The sequence below is a fragment of the Oncorhynchus masou genome, chromosome 2 (genome assembly GCF_036934945.1).
Source record: "Oncorhynchus masou masou isolate Uvic2021 chromosome 2, UVic_Omas_1.1, whole genome shotgun sequence".
Lineage (NCBI taxonomy): Eukaryota > Metazoa > Chordata > Actinopteri > Salmoniformes > Salmonidae > Oncorhynchus > Oncorhynchus masou.
Window position 1 is genome coordinate 47293083 of NC_088213.1, and position 19377 is coordinate 47312459.

The following is a 19377-nucleotide window of genomic DNA, read 5'->3' on the forward strand; positions in this document are numbered from 1 at the left end:
TTTATCATAGCCTAGCATAGCATTATACCCTGCTAGCAGCAAGCAACATTTTCACGAAAATAAGAAAAGCAATCAAATTAAATCATTTACCTTTGAAGAACATCGGATGTTTTCACTCACTAGACTCCCAGTTAGATAGCAAATTGTCCTTTTTTCCAAAAATATTATTTTTGTAGGCGAAATAGGCGAAATAGAATTCGACCGGAAAATGCAGTCACTACAACGCCAAACTTTTTTCCAAATTGGCTCCATAATATTGACAGAAACATGGCAAACGTTGTTTAGAATCAATCCTCAAAATGTTTTTCACATATCTATTTGATAATATATCCACCGGGACAATTGGTTTCTCATTAGAAGCGATTGGAATAATGGCTACCTCTGTACTTTACGCAAGATTTTCTGCGGGAGCCATCATGTGACCACTTGCTCAGTGTAGTCCCTTACGGCTATTCTTCAACATAAATGCGTAAAAATACGGCACAATGCTGTAGACACCTTGGGGAATACGTAGAAAGCGTAAGCTCATTCGTAGCCCATTCACAGCCATATAAGGAATCATTGGCATGCGGCGCATTCAAAATATGGGGCACTTCCGGATTGGATTTTTATCTGGGTTTCGCCTGTAACATCAGTTCTGTTATTACTCACAGACAATATCTTTGCAGTTTTGGAAACGTTAGAGTGTTTTCTATCAAAGCGGTCAATTATATGCATAGTCTAGCATCTTGTCGTGACAAAATATCCCGTTTAAAACGGGAACGTTTTTTTATCCAAAAATGAAATACCGCCCCCAGAGTTTCAAGAGGTTTTAAAGAAGATGTATTCATATCACGCTGCGCCTTGGTCTCCTCACTATGACGAACGTGACAATTACCTTCAAACTGCATGCTGAGACATAACAATGGTATTGATTTGTTCATCTGAGTAGGTAAGTAGAATAAAGAGCTAAATCCCCAAATCTCGCAGCATCCCTTTAAAAAATAATAGTTTCACTGAGAGTTCAGTTCACATAAAAAGGGTTGACCTTAATATGAGGGACAGACATAAATTAATCACTAATCTCATGAAATCAATGATCTTCGGAAATTACTTTGCCAATGCAAAAACATAACTATGGCTTTCCAATGATGGTGAAAACGTGGAGAAATGTTGAGGTTAAGTGGGTTAAGTGGGTTAAAATCTTCCCAGAAGTCCCAGAAGTCACATGGCGAGTGACATTACAAAATGCAGATTTTTTGCATTTCATAAAAAAATGTATTTATTGACTTGTCCATGTGGTCAACATTAAATGAAATTTAATTTAATATACTGTAACAGTCTTTTAAAATGCAATATTTGTGCACAATTTTACTGAAAATATCAAATTCCCTATTTGTGGAATGACGCAACTATCCATAGGTTGTTCTGCTCTATTGATTCCAAGAGACTCATTTGGCCTGTCAAATATATTTGTTATGGAGGATAACTTTACAGGACACCTTACTAAATACTATAAAGCAAGGCTGAAGTGCAAAAGGTCAATTATTTTAGTGGTTAGGATTACCAAAGTGCTCTGTGTAAGTATGACTTTGTTTAATCAGTGCTAGGATGTAGTTGTGGATTCAATTCCCACATAAGCTATACTCAGCAAAAAAAAAAAAAACGTCCTCGCACTGTCAACTGTGTTTCTTTTCAGCAAACCTAATATGTGTAAATATTTGCATGGACATAACAAGATTCAACAACTGAGACATAAACTGAACAAGTTCCACAGACATGTCACGATCAGAAATGAATAACGTGTCCCTGAACAAAGGCGGGGTCAAAATCAAAAGTAACAGTCAGTATCTGGCCCTAGACCTCACAACAGGTCCCAGACGTGCTCAATGGGATTGAGATCCGGGCTCTTCGCTGGCCATGGCAGAACACTGACATTCATGTCTTGCAGGAAATCTCGCACAGAATGAGGAGAGTGGCTGGTGGCAATGTCATGCTGGAGGGTCATGTCAGGATGAGCCTGCAGGAAGGGTACCACATGAGGGAGGAGGATGTCTTCCCTGTAACACACAGCGTTGAGATAGCCTGCTATGACAACAAGCTCAGTCCGATGATACTGTGACACACCGCCCCAGACCATGACAGTCCCTCCACCTCCAAATCCATCCCACTCCAGAGTAGGTGTAATGCTCATTCCTTTGATGATAAACACGAATCCGATCATCACCCCTGGTGAGACAAAACCGCGACTCATCAGTGAAGAGCACTGTTTGTTTGTGCCCATAGGCGACGTTGTTGCCGGTGATATCTGGTGAAGACCTGCTTTACAACAGGCCTACAAGCCCTCAGTCCAGCCTCTCTCACCCTATTGCAGACAGTCTAAGCACTGATGGAGTGATTGTGCGTTCCTGGTGTAACTTGGGCAGTTACTGATGCCATCCTGTACCTGTCCCGCAGGTGTTATGTTTGGATGTACTGATCCTGTGCAGGTGTTGTTACATGTGGTGTGCCACTACGAGGACGATCAGCTGTCTGTCCTGTCTCACTGTAGTGCTGTCTTAGGCGTCTCACAGTACAGACATTAAAATGTATTGCCCTGGCCACATCTGTAGTTTTCTTGCAACATGCATAAAGCAACATTCACGCAGATAAGAAGGGACCATAGGCATCTTTATTTTGGTGTTTTTCAGAGTCAGTACAAAGGCCTCTTTAGTGTCCTTAAGTTTTCATAACTGTGACCTTAATTGCCTACCAAGACACTGTTAGTGTCTTAACGACCGTTCCACAGGTGCAAGTTCATACATTTTTTATGGTTCATTGAATAAGCATGTTTAAACCTTTTACAACGAAGATCTGTGAGGTAATTTGGATTTTTACGAATTATCTTTGAAAAACAGGGTCCTGAAAAAGGGCTGTTTCTTTTTTTGCTCAGTTTATATACCGAAAGTATGTTCTTAATAAGTCACTTTGTATAAATACCTGCCAAATGTCATTAGCAGTAGTGCAGTTGACGACAACGATGATGGTGACCAAGACAATAATGATGTGATGATGATAATAAAGGTATATCTCACCTGTAGACGACTCTGTGACTCTGTTCCCTCTCCTCCCCATTAATGGAGCAGGAGAACAAGCCAAACGACTTTGCACCTGGAGAAGTCGAAAGCAAAAGAGAATTTGTTTTTTATTCTGAAGTACTGTTTTCAAAGTATACCTAACAGAATACACACTGTACTTACAACAATCACTTTGTTTATTTATCCCTTATTTAATAAAAGGCATCCCGCAAGATTCTACTCTGGGTCCAGTACTTCTTAATGTCTACTGTGCCTTCAGAAAGTATTCATACCCCTTGACATATGTTACATTTTGTTGTGTTACAGCGTGGATGAAATTGATGTTTTTCTCCCCATCTACTCATAATAACCCATAATAATGAAGTGAAAATGTTGAATACATACACTACTGTTCAAAAGTTTGGGGTCACTTAGAAATGTCCTTGTTTCTAAAAGAAAATCTACTTTTTTGTCCATTAAAATAACATCAACATTGTTCAGAAATACAGTGTAGACATTGTTAATGTTGTAAAGGACTATCGTAGATGGAAAAGCATTTTATTAATTAAATATCTACAGAGGCCCATTAACAGCAAGCATCACTCCTGTGTTCCAATGGCATATTGTGTTACCTAATACAGGTTTATAATTTTAAAAGGCTAATTGATCATTAGAAAACCGTTCTGAAATTATGTTAGCACTGCTGAAAAAAATGTTGTTTTGATTAAAGAAGCAATAAAACTGGCCTTTAGGCTAGTTGATTATCTGGAGCATCAGCGTTTGTGGGTTCTATTACAGGCTCAAATTGGCCAGAAACAATGAATAGAAAGAAGAGTGGGAGGCACAACTGAGCAAGAGGACAAGTACATTAGAGTGTCTAGTTGGAGAAACAGATGCCTCACAAGTCCTCAATTGGCAGGTTCATTAAATCATACCCGCAAAACACAACAGTGAAGAGGCGACTCCGTGATGCTGGCCTTCTAGATAGAGTTGCTGCAAAGAAAAAGCAAAAAGCAAAAAAAAAAGCAAAAGTCAGAAGTTTACATACAATTAGGTTGGAGTCATTAAAACTTGTCTTTCAACCACTCCATACATTTCTTGTTAACAAACTATAGTTTTGGCAAGTCGGTTAGGACATCTACTTTGTGCATGACACAAGTAATTTTTTCAACAATTGTTTACAGACAGATTATTCCAGCGGGTCAGAAGTATACATACACTAAGTTGACTGTGCCTTTAAACAGCTTGGAAAATTCCAGAAAATGATGTCATGGCTTTAGAAGCTTCTGATAGGCTAATTTCCAAACGCCTGAAGGTACCATGTTCATCTGTACAGCATGCAAGAATGAGCACCATGGGCTCATGCAGCCATCATACCTCTCAAGAGGGAGATGTTAAGTCTCCTAGAGATGAACATACGTTAGTGCAACAAGTGCAAATCAATCTCAGAACAACAGCAAAAGACCTTGTGAAGACGCTGGGGGGAAACAGGTACAAAATAATCTATAGCCACAGAAATACGAGTCCTATATCGACATAACCTGAAAGGCCACTCAGCAAGGAAGAAGCCACTGCTCCAAAACAGCCATAAAAAAGCCAGACTACGGTTTGCAACTGCATATGGGGACAAAGATCATACTTTTTGGAGAAATGTCCTCTGGTCTGATGAAACAAAAATAGAACTGTTTGGCCATAATGACCATTGTTATGTTTGGAGGAAAAAGGGGGAGGAGCACGGGGATGGCAGCATCATGTTGTTGGGGAGCATTGCTGCAGGAGGAACTGGTGCACTTCACAAAATAGATGGCTTCATGAGGAATTGAAAATTATGATATATTGAAGCAACATCTCAAGACATCAGTCAGGAAGTTAAAGCTTGGTCGAAAATGGGTCTTCCAAATGGACAATGACCCCAAGTATACTTCCGAAGTTGTGGCAAAATGGCTTAAGGACAACAAAGTCAAGGTATTGGAGTGGTATCACAAAGCCCGGAACTCAATCCCATAGAACATTTGTATGCAGAACTGAAAAAGCGTGCGCGAGCAAGGAGGCCTACAGACCTGACTCAGTTACACCAGCTCTGTCAGGAGGAATGGGCCTAAATTCACCCAACTTATTGTGGGAAGCTTGTGGAAGGCTACCCTAAACTTTTGACACAAGTTAAACAATTTAAAGGCAATGCTACCAAATACTAATTGCAAATGTAAACTTCTGACCCACTGGGAATGTGATGAAAGAAATAAAATCTCTACTATTATTCTGACTTTTCACATTCCTAAAATAAAGTGGTGATCCTAACTGCCCTAAAACAGGGATTTTTTACTCGGATTAGATGTCAGGAATTGTAAAAAACTGGGTTTAAATGTATTTGGCTTAGGTATATGTAAACTTCCGACTTCAAATGTATCTCAAACTGGCCAATAAAAAGAAAATATTAAGAAGGATAAAATAAACACAGACACTGGACAGAGGACCTCTGCCAAGAAGGCCAGCATCCCGGAGATGCCTCTTCACTGTTGATGTTGAGCCTGGTGTTTTGCATGTACTATTTAATGGGGATGCCAGTTGAGGACATGTGAGGCATCTGTTTCTCAAACTAGACACTCAAATGTACTTGTCCTCTTGCTCATTTGTGCACCGAGGCCTCTCACTCCTCTTTCTATTCTTGTCAGAGCCAGTTTGTGCTGTTCTGTGAAGGGAGTAGTACACAGCGTTGTACGAGATCTTCAGTTCCTTGGCAATTTCTTGCATGGAATAGCATTCATTTCTCAAAACAAGAATGACTGATGAGTTTCAGAAGAAAGGTCTTTGTTTCTGGCCATTTTGAGCCTGTAATCAAACCCACAAATGCTGATGCTCCAGATACTCAACTAGTCTAAAGGCCAGATGTACTGCTTCTTTAATGAGAACAACAGTTTTCAGCTGTGCTAACATATTTGCAAAATGGTTTTCTAATGATCAATTAGCCTTTTAAAATAATAAACTTGGATTAGCTAACACAATGTACCATTGGAACACAGGAGTGATGGTTGCTGATAATGGGCCTCTGTACGCCTATGTAGATATTCCATTAAAAAATCTGCCATTTCCAGCTACAATAGTCATTTCCATCACTAACAATGTCTACACTGTATTTCTGATCTATGTTGTTATTATTTTAAATTGATAAAAAATTGTGCTTTTCTTTCAAAAACAAGGCCCCAAACTTTTGAACAGTTCAGTTCAGCCCGCTTCTGTTTGTGCGGGCTTGTTCATCTGTATGTGTTAGAGTGGTTTGTGTTTTGCATTTTCGGGTTTTTTCGCTGTCCTTTATTTCTTCACATGTTGTTCGCCTGATTTTTGTTCGTGTGATTTTCTGGACATTAAAGCGTGTTTTTCCCGTATCCTTTGCTCTCTGCGTCTGACTCCACACCTATTCACTCATTTACCGTTACAGAAGCCCGCACCACAATATGGAGTCAGCAGGAGCTGCGACCACCCCTCTTCCCACGATGGAGGAAAGAGTCCTTCACCACACGTCCATCCTCCAACGCCTCGGATCAGCGATGGATCAAATGTTGGAGAGGATGGATCATTGGGAGAGGAGTGGTCTCCCTACTACCCCCCCTACCCTCCCACCAGCAACTCTACCATCTCCCCCAGCGGGATCTGGTTCCAGCGCTCTGTGCATTACGCCTCCGAGGGAGTACGATGGTAGAGTTCCTGCTTCAATTAAACCTCTACCTGGCCACCATTCGGCCGGCTCCCTCGGACGAGGATAGCGTGAATGTCCTCAACACCTGCCTTACGGGTAGAGCCCTGGAGTGGGCCAATGCTGTTTGGAACGGGCCCGACTCAGCGAAGGGCAACTACCCGGAGGTTGTTCCATCTAAGGCAGGGGACGAGGAGCGCGCAGGACTTCGCGCTGGATTTCCGGACCTTGGCGGCTGGAGCAGGGTGGAATGACAGGGCCCTGATAGACCAGTACCGGTGTAGCCTGAGAGAGGACGTCCGCAGGGAGTTGGCTTGTCGGGTTAGACCATCTGCTAGCTGCTCGCGGACGTTCTGAAGGGGTCCTGTTCGTTCCACCTCCTGACCCTCCCCTCCTATCCCGATGGAGCTAGGAGGGGCCGTGTCTAGGGAGATCGGAGGAGGAGGCTCCTCCTGTACCAGTTGTGGCCGGAGAGGGCACACTTCCGGTCGGTGATGGAGGAGTTCATCTAGGAGTCGAGAAGGCAGGCAGAACACTCCTCGGTCACCCCAGGTGAGTAAGCACACACTCTCCCAGAGTTTCCTGTTGGTCACATGTTTGTATTAATTTGTTTCCTCAATTTTTTTCCCTCTCTCCAGCATAAGGCACTAGTAGATTCAGGCGCAGCTGGGATATAGAGTGCGGACTCGCTCAGAGGTTGAGGATTCCGTTAGTAAATGTAGACCCCCCTTTTCCCGTGCACTCTTTAGATAGTCGACCATTAGGGTCAGGGCTGGTCAGGCAAGCCACATTTCCTTTGGAGATGATTACGCAGGGGAATCATAAGGAGCGAATTAGTCTGTTCCTTATCGATTCACCTGTGTTTCCGGTGGTGCTGGGGATTCCCTGGCTGGCTATTCACAATCCGACTATTTCGTGGAAACAGGGAACTCTCCAGGGGTGGTCTGATGAATGTTCAGGCAGGTGTGTAGGGGTTTCCATCGGTGCGACAACGGTGGAGAGTCCAGACCAGGTTTCCACCGTGCGCATTCCCGCTGAGTATGCCGATTTGGCTATCGCTTTCAGTAAAAAGAAAGCAACCCAATTACCACCCCATCGACAGTAGGATTGCGTGATAAACCTCCAGGTAAACACTGCACTTCCCAGGAGTCATGTGTATCCTTTATCCCAGGAGGAGACGTTGGCAATGGAAACATATATCACCGAGGCTCTGGGACAGGGATATATTCAGCCCTCCATGTCACCCGTATCCTAGAGTTTCTTTTTTGTGAAGAAAAAGGATGGTGGTTTGCGTCCGTGTATTGATTATCGAGGTCTAAATTCCATCACGGTGGGTTTTAGTTACCCACTACCTCTCATTGCTACGGCAGTGGAGTCATTTCACGGAGCGCAATTCTTCACGAAACTAGACCTCAGGAGTGCGTTTAATCTGGTGCGTATTCGGGGGGGGAGATGAGTGGAAAACTGCATTTAGCACTACATCTGGCCATTATGAGTAACTCGTCATGCCATACGGGTTAAAGAATGCTCCAGCTATCTTTCAATCTTTTGTGGATGAGATTCTCAGAGACCTGCACGGACAGGGTGTGATAGTGTATATTGACGATATTTTGATCTACTCCGCTACACGCACAGCCTTTGGTGCGCAAGGTTCTTGGACGACTGCTGGAGCATGACCTGTATGTGACGGCGGAGAAATGTGAGTTTTCCAAACAAGCCGTTTCCTTCCTGGGTTATCGCATTTCCAGCTCGGGGGTGGTAATGGAGGGTGACCGCGTCAAGGCCGTGCGTAATTGGCCGACTCCAACCACGGTAAAGGAGGTGCAGCGGTTCTTAGGGTTTGCCAATTACTACCGGAGGTTTATCCGGGGTTTTGGTCAAGTAGCAGCTCCTATCACATCACTGCTGAAGGGGGGGCCGGTGCGTTTGCAGTGGTCGCCAGAGGCGTACAGAGCTTTCCGTAGGTTGAAGGCTCTGTTCACTGAGGCGCCGGTGTTGGCGCATCCGGACCCTTCATTGGCGTTCATAGTAGAGGTGGACGCATCCGAAGCTGGGGTTGGAGCGGTGCTCTCACAGCGCTCGGGTGTGCCACCGAAGCTCTGCCCCTGGCTTTTTTTTCGAAGAAGCTCAGGCCAGCGGAGCGGAATTATGATGTGGGGGACAGGGAGTTGTTGGCTATGGTTAAGGCCATGAAGGTGTGGAGACACTGGCTTGAGGGGGCTAAGCACCCTTTCCTTATCTGGACTGACCACCGTAACCTGGAGTATATCCGATCAGCTAGGAGACTGAATCCTCTTCAGGCAAGGTGGGCCATGTATTTCACCAGATTTCGTTTTACTATCTCGTATCGACCAGGTTCCCTCAATACTAAGCCCGACGCGCTGTCCCGACCCTACGACAGTGAGGACCGGTCCATCGATCCTACTCCCATCATTCCGGCGGCTAAGCTGGTGGCACCGGTAGTATGGGAGGTGGACGCGAACATCGAGCGGGCGCTAAGGGAGGAACCTGCGCCTCCACAATGTCCAGAGGGTCGTAGGTACGTGCCGCTCGCTGTTCGTGATCAATTGATTCGATGGGCTCATAGTCTACCCTCGTCGGGTCACCCAGGTATTTCTAGGACAGTGCAAAGTCTTAGGAGGAAGTACTGGTGGCCCACCTTGGTGAGGGATGTACGATCCTATGTCTCCTCCTGTTCGGTGTGCGCCCAGAGTAAGGCTCCTAGGCACCTGCCACGAGGGAAATTACAACCCCTCCCCATTCCACAACGGCCGTGGACCCATCTATTGGTGGATTTTCTTACTACCTTCCCCCCTCTCAGGGGAACACTACGATCCTGGTCGTTGTGGATCGGTTCTCTAAGTCCTGCCGTCTTATTCCATTGCCCGGTCTCCCTACGGCCCTGCAGACTGTGGAAGCCCTTTTCACCTGTGTCTTCCGGCATTATGGGGTGCCCGAGGATTTAGTTTCTGATCGCGGTCCCCAGTTTACCTCCCGTGTGTGGAGGGCATTTATGGAACGTCTGGGGGTCTCGGTCAGCCTGACCTCAGGGTATCACCCGGAGAGTAATGGGCAGGTGGACAGAGTGAACAAGGAGGTGGGTAGGTTTCTGCGGTCGTATTGCCAGGACCGGCCAGGGGAGAACTCACTAAGCCACTCCTCTACCAACATGTCACCATTTGAGTGTGTGTTGGGGTACCAGCCGGTCCTGGCACCATGGCATCAGAGCCAGACTGAGGCTCCTGCGGTGGAGGAGTGGGTGCAGCGCTCTAAGGAGACCTGGAGGGCCATCCAGGAGTCATTACGCCAAGCGAGTGGACGGCAGAAGAAGAGCGCTGACCATCACCACAGTGAGGCCCACGTGTTTGCACCAGAGGACAGGGTCTGGCTTTCGACCCGAAACCTGCCCCTCCGCTTGCCCTGCCGGAAGCTGGGTCCGCAGTGTGTAGGGCCATTTAAAGTCCTGAGAAGAATAAACGAGGTTTGTTATTGATTATTACTTCCTTCGTATTATCGTATTAACCCCTCGTTTCATGTGTCTCTTCTCAGGCCGGTGGTAGCTGGTCCCATGCAGGAAGGTGAGGTTCCGGAGGTCCCTCCGCCCCCTCTGGACATCGAGGGGTCCCCGGCGTACACGATACGAGCTATTCTGGACTCAAGACGCCGGGTGAGGGGCTTGCAGTACCTCGTTGACTGGGAGGGGTACGGTCCGGAGGAGAGGTGCTGGGTCCCGGTGGGGGATATTCTGGATCCATCTATGTTGAGAGAATTCCATCGCCTCCATCCGGATCGGCCGGCGCCTCGACCCCTGGGTCGTCCCCGAGGCCGGCGTCGGCGTGCTGCGGGAGCTGCGCGTCAGGGGGGGGGTTACTGTCACGAATATTACCGAAAGGTGACACCCCTTCTGGTTCGGGTGGCGCTCAGCGCTCGTCGTCGCCGGTCTACTAGTTGCCACCGATCCATTGTTCTGTGATTGTTTGGTTTTGTCTAATTGGTTTCACCTGTTTCTTGTTTGGTTGTTAGGGTGAGGTTATTTAAATTAGTTCAGCCCGCTTCTGTTTGTGCGGACTTGTTCATCTGTATGTGTTAAAGTGGTTTGTGTTTTGCATTTTCGTTTTTTTTCGCTGTCCTTTATTTCTTCACGTGTTGTTCGCCTGATTTTTGTTTGTGTGATTTTCTGGACATTAAAGCGTGTTTTTCACATATCCTTTGCTCTCTGTGCCTGACTCCACACCTATTCACTCATTTACCGTTACAGTTCTGCCCCTGAACAGGCAGTTAACACACTGGTCCTAGGCCGTCATTGAAAATAAGAATTTGTTCTTAACTGACTTGCCTAGTTAAATAAAGGTAAAATAAAAAATATATATTTTCAGTAAGTACAGACTACCTTCTTTTTACTCTGTCATTTAGGTTAGCATTGTATAGTAACTACAATGTTGTTAATCCATCCTCAGTTTTCTCCTATCAGAGTCATTCAACTCTGTAACTATTTTAAAATCACCATGAGGCAGTTTAAAATCTCCCAGAGCAGTTTCCATCCACCAACAACTGAGTTAGGAATGATGCCTGTATCTTTGTAGTGACTAGCTGTATTGATACACCATCCAAAGTGAAATGAATAACTTCACAATGCTCAAAGGAATATTCAGTGTCTGTTTTTTACACATCTAAACAATCGGATCCCTTCTTTGTGAGGCATTGAAAAACCTCCCTGAACTTTGTGGTTTAATCTGTGCTTAAAATTCCCTACTACTCCACCAGAGACCCTGGGTTCACGCACAGGCTCTGTCGCAACAGTCCGCATCCGTGGGGTGACGCACAATTGGCCTAGCGTCGTTCGGGTTAGGGAGTGCTTGGCCGGTAGGGAAATCCTTGTCTCATCGCGTACCAGCGACTCCTGTGGCGGGCCGGGCGCAGTGCACGTTAACCAAGGTTGCCAGGTGCACGGTGTTTCCTCCGACACATTGGTGCGGCTGGCTTCCGGGTTGGATGCGCGCTGTGTTAAGAAGCAGTGCAGCTTGGTTGGGTTGTGTATCGCAGGACGCATGACTTTCAACCTTCGTCTCTCCCGAGCCCGTACGGGAGTTGTAGTGATGAGACAAGATAGTAGCTACTAAAAACAATTGGATACCGCGAAATTGGGGAGAAAAAGGGGTAAAATAAATAAATATTTTTTTTTTAAGAATCCCTACTCGATTGAGAGACCCTACGGATAATTTTATGTGTGGCATACAGAGATGAGATAGTCATTCAAAAATCATGTTTATCACTGTTATTGAACACGGATTGTGTTGACTCCAATGCAATTTATTTTGCAATTTGGTAAGCACCGTTGACTGAACTGCTAAATCTGTCTTATGTAGCAACATTTTCAGTTTTTTGACATTGGATAAAAGTGGAGACTCAGAGCTACAAAATGGTATATCATACACTACATTTGAGGAAGAATGGTAAGTAATTCTGCTTTGAAAGTTAATAAACCTGTAAACTTACTTTTGAGAAAAAGCTCGTTGAATATTTGGTACCTACTGGAGAGCTCTCCTTTGTCTATACCCATTCAGCATTATTCACACCCTCTTAAGCCAGCCCCACCCATGTCTTTAAGGATTCACATGTGAGGTCATGTATTAAACAGTGATTAGTATAGTAAAGATTAAGACTAAAAGTGGTAGTAATTTACAATAATGAAAAATTCCAGGTAAACAAAAAGTTTACCTGGAATTTTATCAAATATTTTATAGATATTAGATAATGCTTACCCAGACACACTTGTCTAAATTGATTGGTCATGTGAAAGAAATGCTATAACTGCCAGCCACATCCAGTGGTGGAAAAAGTACTAAATTGTCATACTTGATTAAAACCAGATGGCACAATTTAAAAAAAAAATGTTTTATTTTATTGACGGATAGCCAGGGGCACACTCCAGCACTCAGACATAATTTACAAACAAAGCATTTTTGTTTAGTGAGTCTGCCAAATCAGATGCAGTAGGGAAGACCAGGGATGTTCTCTTGATAAGTGTGTGAATAGGACAACACTTTTGGGTGTCAGGGAAAATGTATGGAGCAAAAGTAGATTATTTTGTTTTGGAATGTAGTGAAGCAAAAGTAAAAGTTGCCAAAAATATTAATAATATTAATAGTAAAGACACCCCCCCCAAAAAAACTTAAGTAGTACTTTAAATAATTAACACTGAAGTAATTCACACCACTGCCCAAATGCCTTCAATAGATTAGCATACTTTATACACTGTTACATACACACTTATCACATAGTCTTCCATACGTACAGTTGAAGTCAGAAGTTTACAAACATTTAGGTTGTCATTAAAACTTGTTTTTCAACCACTCCACAAATTTCTTGTCAACAAACTATAGTTTGACAAGTTGGTTAGGACATCTACTTTGTGCATGACACAAGTAATTTTTTGAACAATTGTTTACAGATTGATTATTTCACTGTATCACAATTCCAGTGGGTCAGAAGTTTACATACACTAACTTGACTGTGCCATTAAACAGCTTGGAAAATTCCAGAAAATTATGACATGACTTTAGAATTTTCTGATTAGCTTCTGGCTTATTGACATAATTTGAGTCAATTGGAGGTGTACATGTGGATGTATTTCAAGGCAGCCGTCATACCGCTCAGGAAGGAGACGAGCTCTGTCTCCTAGAGATGAACGTGCTTTGGTGCGAAAAGTGCAAATCAATCCCAGAACAACATCAAAATATCTTGTGAAGATGTTGGAGGAAACAGGTACAAAAGTATATATATGCACAGTAAAACGAGTCCTATACCGACATAACCTGGAAGGCCGCTCAGCAAGGAAGAAGCCACTGCTCCAAAACCGAATAATAGCAGAGAGAATGATTTACTTCAGCTTTAATTTACTTCATCACATTCTGTTGGATGAAATTATAGTTGAAATGATTAATTATGTATACATTTTTATTAGAACCATTAAGTTTTAATACTATTATGTTATGGTATGAAATGAATGGGTTTTCTGGTTAAACTAGGACTGAAAATGTAGGTAAAACGAATTAATTGTCTGTACCTTGCGGGTTTAAGAAAGAGGGATGGTATATCTTTTCAGACAGATAAGAATGTTCTTTGATGGTCCATTAGTGGAGGAGAAAATGTATTTTAGACAGATTGGAATGTTTGCTTTATGAGAGGAGTAGGAGACAATCTCCAGACCTGAAGACACTGCGCTATTGTGTGGATCGGAGAGAGTGTGAGAACTGATGACATCATTTTTATCTTCTCTCTTTAAAATGTAATGTTCTTTGTATTTTGGGTCAGTACTCTCTTGAATTAAACGCTGTTACCTGACTTTTAAGACCGGGGCTCTGTCCATTCTTATAAAAATATGGGTCTTACAATCCCATAGAATGCATTGACAGAGTAATTAATTCTGATTGGGAAACAATACAGAGGAATTTAGAATTCCTTTAACAATTGGTCCTTCGATCCCGGATCTAAATACCCCTCCCTGTTATCTGGAGGTGGTACGCCGAAAATCGTGCACGGACTCGTTTTGACTCGTTTTACTAAAGACCTGACCTCCGAATTGAGGTTAAAATACAGGCCTGCGTATTACCACAGATTACAGGAAAGGTGACAGATTCAAACGGTGCTTTACCCAGTCGGCAGCAGGTCAGTAGCTTTTATTCTCGATTCTGGGGGGATTTGAGTTCTTTGATTGATGTTCTAAAATTTTCAGAATTCGTCAATAAGGGCAGCTTTGCTATTCCCACAGGGTTTTGTATAACCAATATACACTGGGTTTTGTATAACCGATATACACTGAAGCAGGTTCAAAAATAACCTGTGGTAAGGTGCATTACCGTAAATAAACTAAACTTAATCATGAGAGGCACACACGCCCGAGATTAAGACGGGATATTAAATAGGTACTGGGAGATAGGACGGTGATCTTGTACAAATACTGGGCGTGGGGAGACAGCAAGGGAATGCGCAAGATAACTGGATTGGTCATTTGAATTGTGGCAGTATTGATCATCATTCCGATTCAACTAATACTACTGAAATATCCAAATAAGGAGGAGAGGGAACCTAAATCTAAAGAAATGAGATAATAGCCATATCTATAGACAGGAAAGTTCCATGCGAGAGGGAAGTCTAACAATTAGTGGAGTGAGATAACGATTATTAGCGTTCTTTAAAAGCCCTCTGACACAACCGGAAAATAGGATATTAACTAGGGATTTACAAACCCTGGGCTTATAGTTGTAAGGTAAGACCTAATATCTGATTCAAAAGTCAAAGCTATTGATAAGATTTCCATGAAAGAGACACACACATAGTCAGACAGAAAAGCACTAAAAGTAATTAAGTAACGGTAAATCACTAATTCGTAGAAAGACACGCACATAGGATTTAAAATTAAATAAAGAAAGGCATTGATAAGTGATTAAATACCATATCTAAGTAACGGTAAGGATGTTTAGAAATTCCTCAAAAGAAATGTCGGAAACTAGCGGGAGATTACCGTTATAGGAGACAAAGAGAATGGAAGGGAGGCTTCCAAAATCTGACTCAGACAAAGAACCTGAATGGAAGCTGATATTACGAATATAGCCAGGAAGGGTTTTAAATTAGGACGATTTTCTGGGAATTCTCGGTGTCGAAGTTTTGGGACTACGGAAAATTATAATAATATAATTATTGGCGGGGAAACACAATCATTTTAATAGCGGAACACCATTAAACCGATAGACTAAAATTGATTTAGGTTGTAATTCACCTATTTGCATGTTTTGACTGAAAATTACAGTCGCCAGTGTTAGTATAAAATATGAACTGAAATGTTAAAATGTGTTTTAGATAGAATCGAAAAAAGAAGGCATTAAAAAAATTGTAAGGCAATTTCGAGGTAATACGCTATTTTGCCCAAAATGATCTGGAGGAATTGATTAGGACAGTATTGAGAAAAGTGGATAAGGCGAGTCAAAAGGGAAAGAGAAAAAGTTTTAATTGTAACGAAATTGGATATTTCGCCCGGGAATGTAACACTCCCTGCAAAACACGTCACCACCAATATTGTAATTTAACTGAGGGGAAGATCAGAGGCGACAATCGGGTAAAGAAAAATAAGGGACAGATACAAAGAGAGCGAGATAAATGAGAATCCTAACTGAGGGAAAACTTTGGGCGTTGAAATTAGGGCAATTTTCTGTTGTCCAGATGCCGGAGTAACAAATACAGATAACTGTAAAATGGGTCTATTTGCGGAGAATCTCAGTCAGTTACATACCATTGGTGGTATAGTGGTGAGCGTAGCAGTCTTACAAACTACAGTCCAGGGTTTGGTGCCGAGGCGTTAACTAAATATATATATATATATATATATATATATATATTTGATTGTAATTAAACTAATTGTTTTACAGAGAAAGTTATAGTCACTAGTATTGGTATAAGATATAAACTGAACGTTTTAAATAGTTGTCACGCCTTGGTCTTAGTATTTTGTGTTTTAGTTTATTAGTTAGTTAGTTAGACCAGGGTGTGACATGGGGTTATTATGTATTGTAGTTTCATATTGGGGTTTGTAGTAGTTGGGATTGTAGCTGATTAGGGGTGTGTGTGTTTAATAGGTTTGGCTGCCTGAGGCGGTTCTCAATCAGAGTCAGGTGATTCTCGTTGTCTCTGATTGGGAACCGTATTTAGGTAGCCTGGGTTTCGCATTACATTTCGTGGGTGATTGTTCCTGTCTCTGTGTTAGTTTCACCAGTCAGGCTGTAATTGGTTTCACGTTCCGTTTGTTGTTTTGTATTTATTTGTTATTCATGTATAGTTCGTTTTGTTTGTTTCACTATTAAACATGAGTAACTTACACGCTGCCTTTCGGTCCGACTCTCTTTCAACAAAAGAAGAACGCCGTTACAATAGTTTGTTTGGTTCAAATTGAAAGACTAATTCATTCAACTTAAAATAAGAACGAAGCGAATTTTGATGCAAAACGATGTTTGTTCACTAAATGATCTGTTGGGAATAAAATGTTAAATCAAAGACGGGACAGTAACTTAAATCAAATGAAATCTGAATAATAATGGAGAAACAATTATGATAGATTTGTGCCCATCGAAATGTTCTTATAAAATTAGCGAATTGGGAGGTGAGAGATGTTGATTGATGTTGTAAACTATAATTCAGGATTCAACAGATGTGATAAATTAGGTTTGGTTTATCTAACCCGAAATACTGTTGCTGCAGACAGCCAACAATTATTTACAGTTAATTGAAAAACGTTGCGAATTGAGTCGAGGTTGAGCGCTTGTTGATGACATCACTCGCGAGGCACTTTTGTCGCCACGGACTGGGGGTAACGGAGAAAATTGTTTGTGTCTTTTAGAAGGAAAATGTGTGCATTATTGTTTGAGTCACTTTTCAGAAGGTGATAAAAAAGTCCTACTTACTTGTTTGGTTCCTATGAGACTGGTTATTCTAGGAGTTGATTTAACTTAATTAAGCATTTGTTCTGGTGTGTTTAAGTAGGATTCTTCGTACCGGGACGGATGGAAGTTATCTAAAATATGTAAGTTGAAGGAGCCAAGGGGAAAATACGTTTACATTTTTATTAAATATCTGGGATTAAATTACATATTTCTTACACTGAGAAATGTACGACATTTGCGGCAGAGGGAAAAAGTAATACTTTAATGTTATCGGGTTAATTGTATCTAAGGATAGCATGTTCATTTAAGTAATCATATACATTGACGTTGTTTAAAACTTATGATTAATGATTTGAGTTAAAGGGGAATTATCATTAGGTTTGGTTTGTAGTTCATGTTTGAGTTTCTGAATCGATGTAGTGTAAATGAATACTAACTTAGTGTTTTGTGTTTTCTCCGGGAAAATTTATATTTCACTGTCTCTATCTGGAATGTTTCTAGGGACTATACTCTTGGGGAGAGTGAGTGAAATTGAGGTCATAAACAACCACATTGGAGGGGGCCTGGAGGAAGTGTTTTGTTTCAGTGCAAGGGTATTAAAGGTATTTTCAAGGGGCACTCACCACATGGGATTTTAATGAATTTTTATTTTCTGACTTTTCATTACCCACGCAAATTCTTTTGATAAAGGAATATTCTGGAAACATGGAAATACAAAAATGTTGGAACTAGTTGATTATTGTTTGCAAATTGTTTCATATAGTGAAAAACACTGCTTTGAAGGGTTTTGTATGACCTATGACCTTCTGATGACTTTCCGTTGTGGCTTGATCACCCGCATTGGAAAGCCATTTGGATAATGAAATTTATGGTCATTTGTAATACTGCTTTCAAAATAATTTGTGTAATTGGTAAATATGTTTCTTAGCCATATTTGTAATTTGGACCACTGTGAAGGGCATTGCTTTTAACTAAGGGTATGCTGCTTTAAGTCTATTTTCCTATGACCATAGGGGTTAAATCATTTTTCTTTGTGGAGTTCTTTTTTTCAGTTTAGTGATTTTAATTTGATTAGTTTAGTTGAAATTTTGTTTTACATTTATTTTCAGTTTTGTTTTACATTACTCTCAAACGGAGAGATGTGTGTAAAACATGGGGGAGGATTCAGTTTTTGAGGGTTTGAATTGAAGTTATACAACTTAAGTGATATGTGAAGGAGTGTATTGTATTGTTGAGTGTATTGTATTGTGGTGTTTGTTTTGTTCTATTCCCGAGGGGTATAGGTCTAACTTCTTGATCCTTGGCTCTACGATAGAGTTGACAGTGAGATGGGGAGTATAAACCAATTTGAAAGAACAGTTTCAATAGAATGTTTTGATATTCTCTGTGAAATATGTTTAGATATGTGTATTAAGAATAATTGGAAAAGTAATCATTTATCATGTAGTTAATGAACTGAACTAAACTGTTGTTCTGATCTGTTCTTTCGAGGTTATCATGAAAAGTGACATCAGACGGTATCTTAATGCATGGAAGAGCTAATTGGACCGAATGGTGTGTGTACCTCAAAACCCCCTCTAACTGGCTGAAGAAGAGTGACAAAGGCGTTGAAGGCTTTCCAAACCACTTCTACCGAGAGAAAAGAACCAAGCCAGAAATTGGTGTACAGTATCAGATCTAAGCTATCAACTGCTTTTCTTTCATGAGTCCACTTGGATTGATCATGGAGAAAGATCTGTTCTAACATGTTCTTATGATGCTGGTATATTGGTTGACAAATGGACAAGACATGAGTGGTAAAGATGAGACATTGAAATTGGGACATTATCATGGGCCGTCCACTTTGAACTGTAAAGCTATCTGAAGAAAAACGAACGAGACTCCAGAAGATGCTGCAGTGCCTGAGAGGGGGGGGGGGGGGGGTTGGTCAGCTGTGCCATTTAAATTGTTTATACTTTTGTGGTATCAGGTTGATTGGAGAGGTCTACACCATGTAAATTGTAGTAATTTAGATTAAGAATGCATTGAGATACTGATCTGTATTATAATCATGATTAAAAAAGTTAATAGTAGAATTATGGGATAATTATACTGAATGTACTGTACGTAAATCTGCTAATATTGATGTGTGTTAAATTGAGGTTTTTACTTTGAGTGATAAGACAAATTTGAATCACTGATGAATGCTATTCTAAATATTGGTTGGATAAATAGTTGG

At 41.8% G+C, this 19377-nt stretch overlaps 1 protein-coding gene across 1 annotated transcript in view; it reads right to left on the minus strand.

Moving 5' to 3' along the window:
- LOC135553115 (C-Jun-amino-terminal kinase-interacting protein 1-like) overlaps positions 1-19377 on the minus strand; it is a 93847-nt gene that overhangs the window by 24955 nt on the left and 49515 nt on the right. The window contains exon 5 of the mRNA XM_064985233.1: positions 3054-3129. Coding sequence (XP_064841305.1) covers positions 3054-3129 — 76 coding nt within the window. The remainder of the gene's footprint in view (positions 1-3053; positions 3130-19377) is intronic.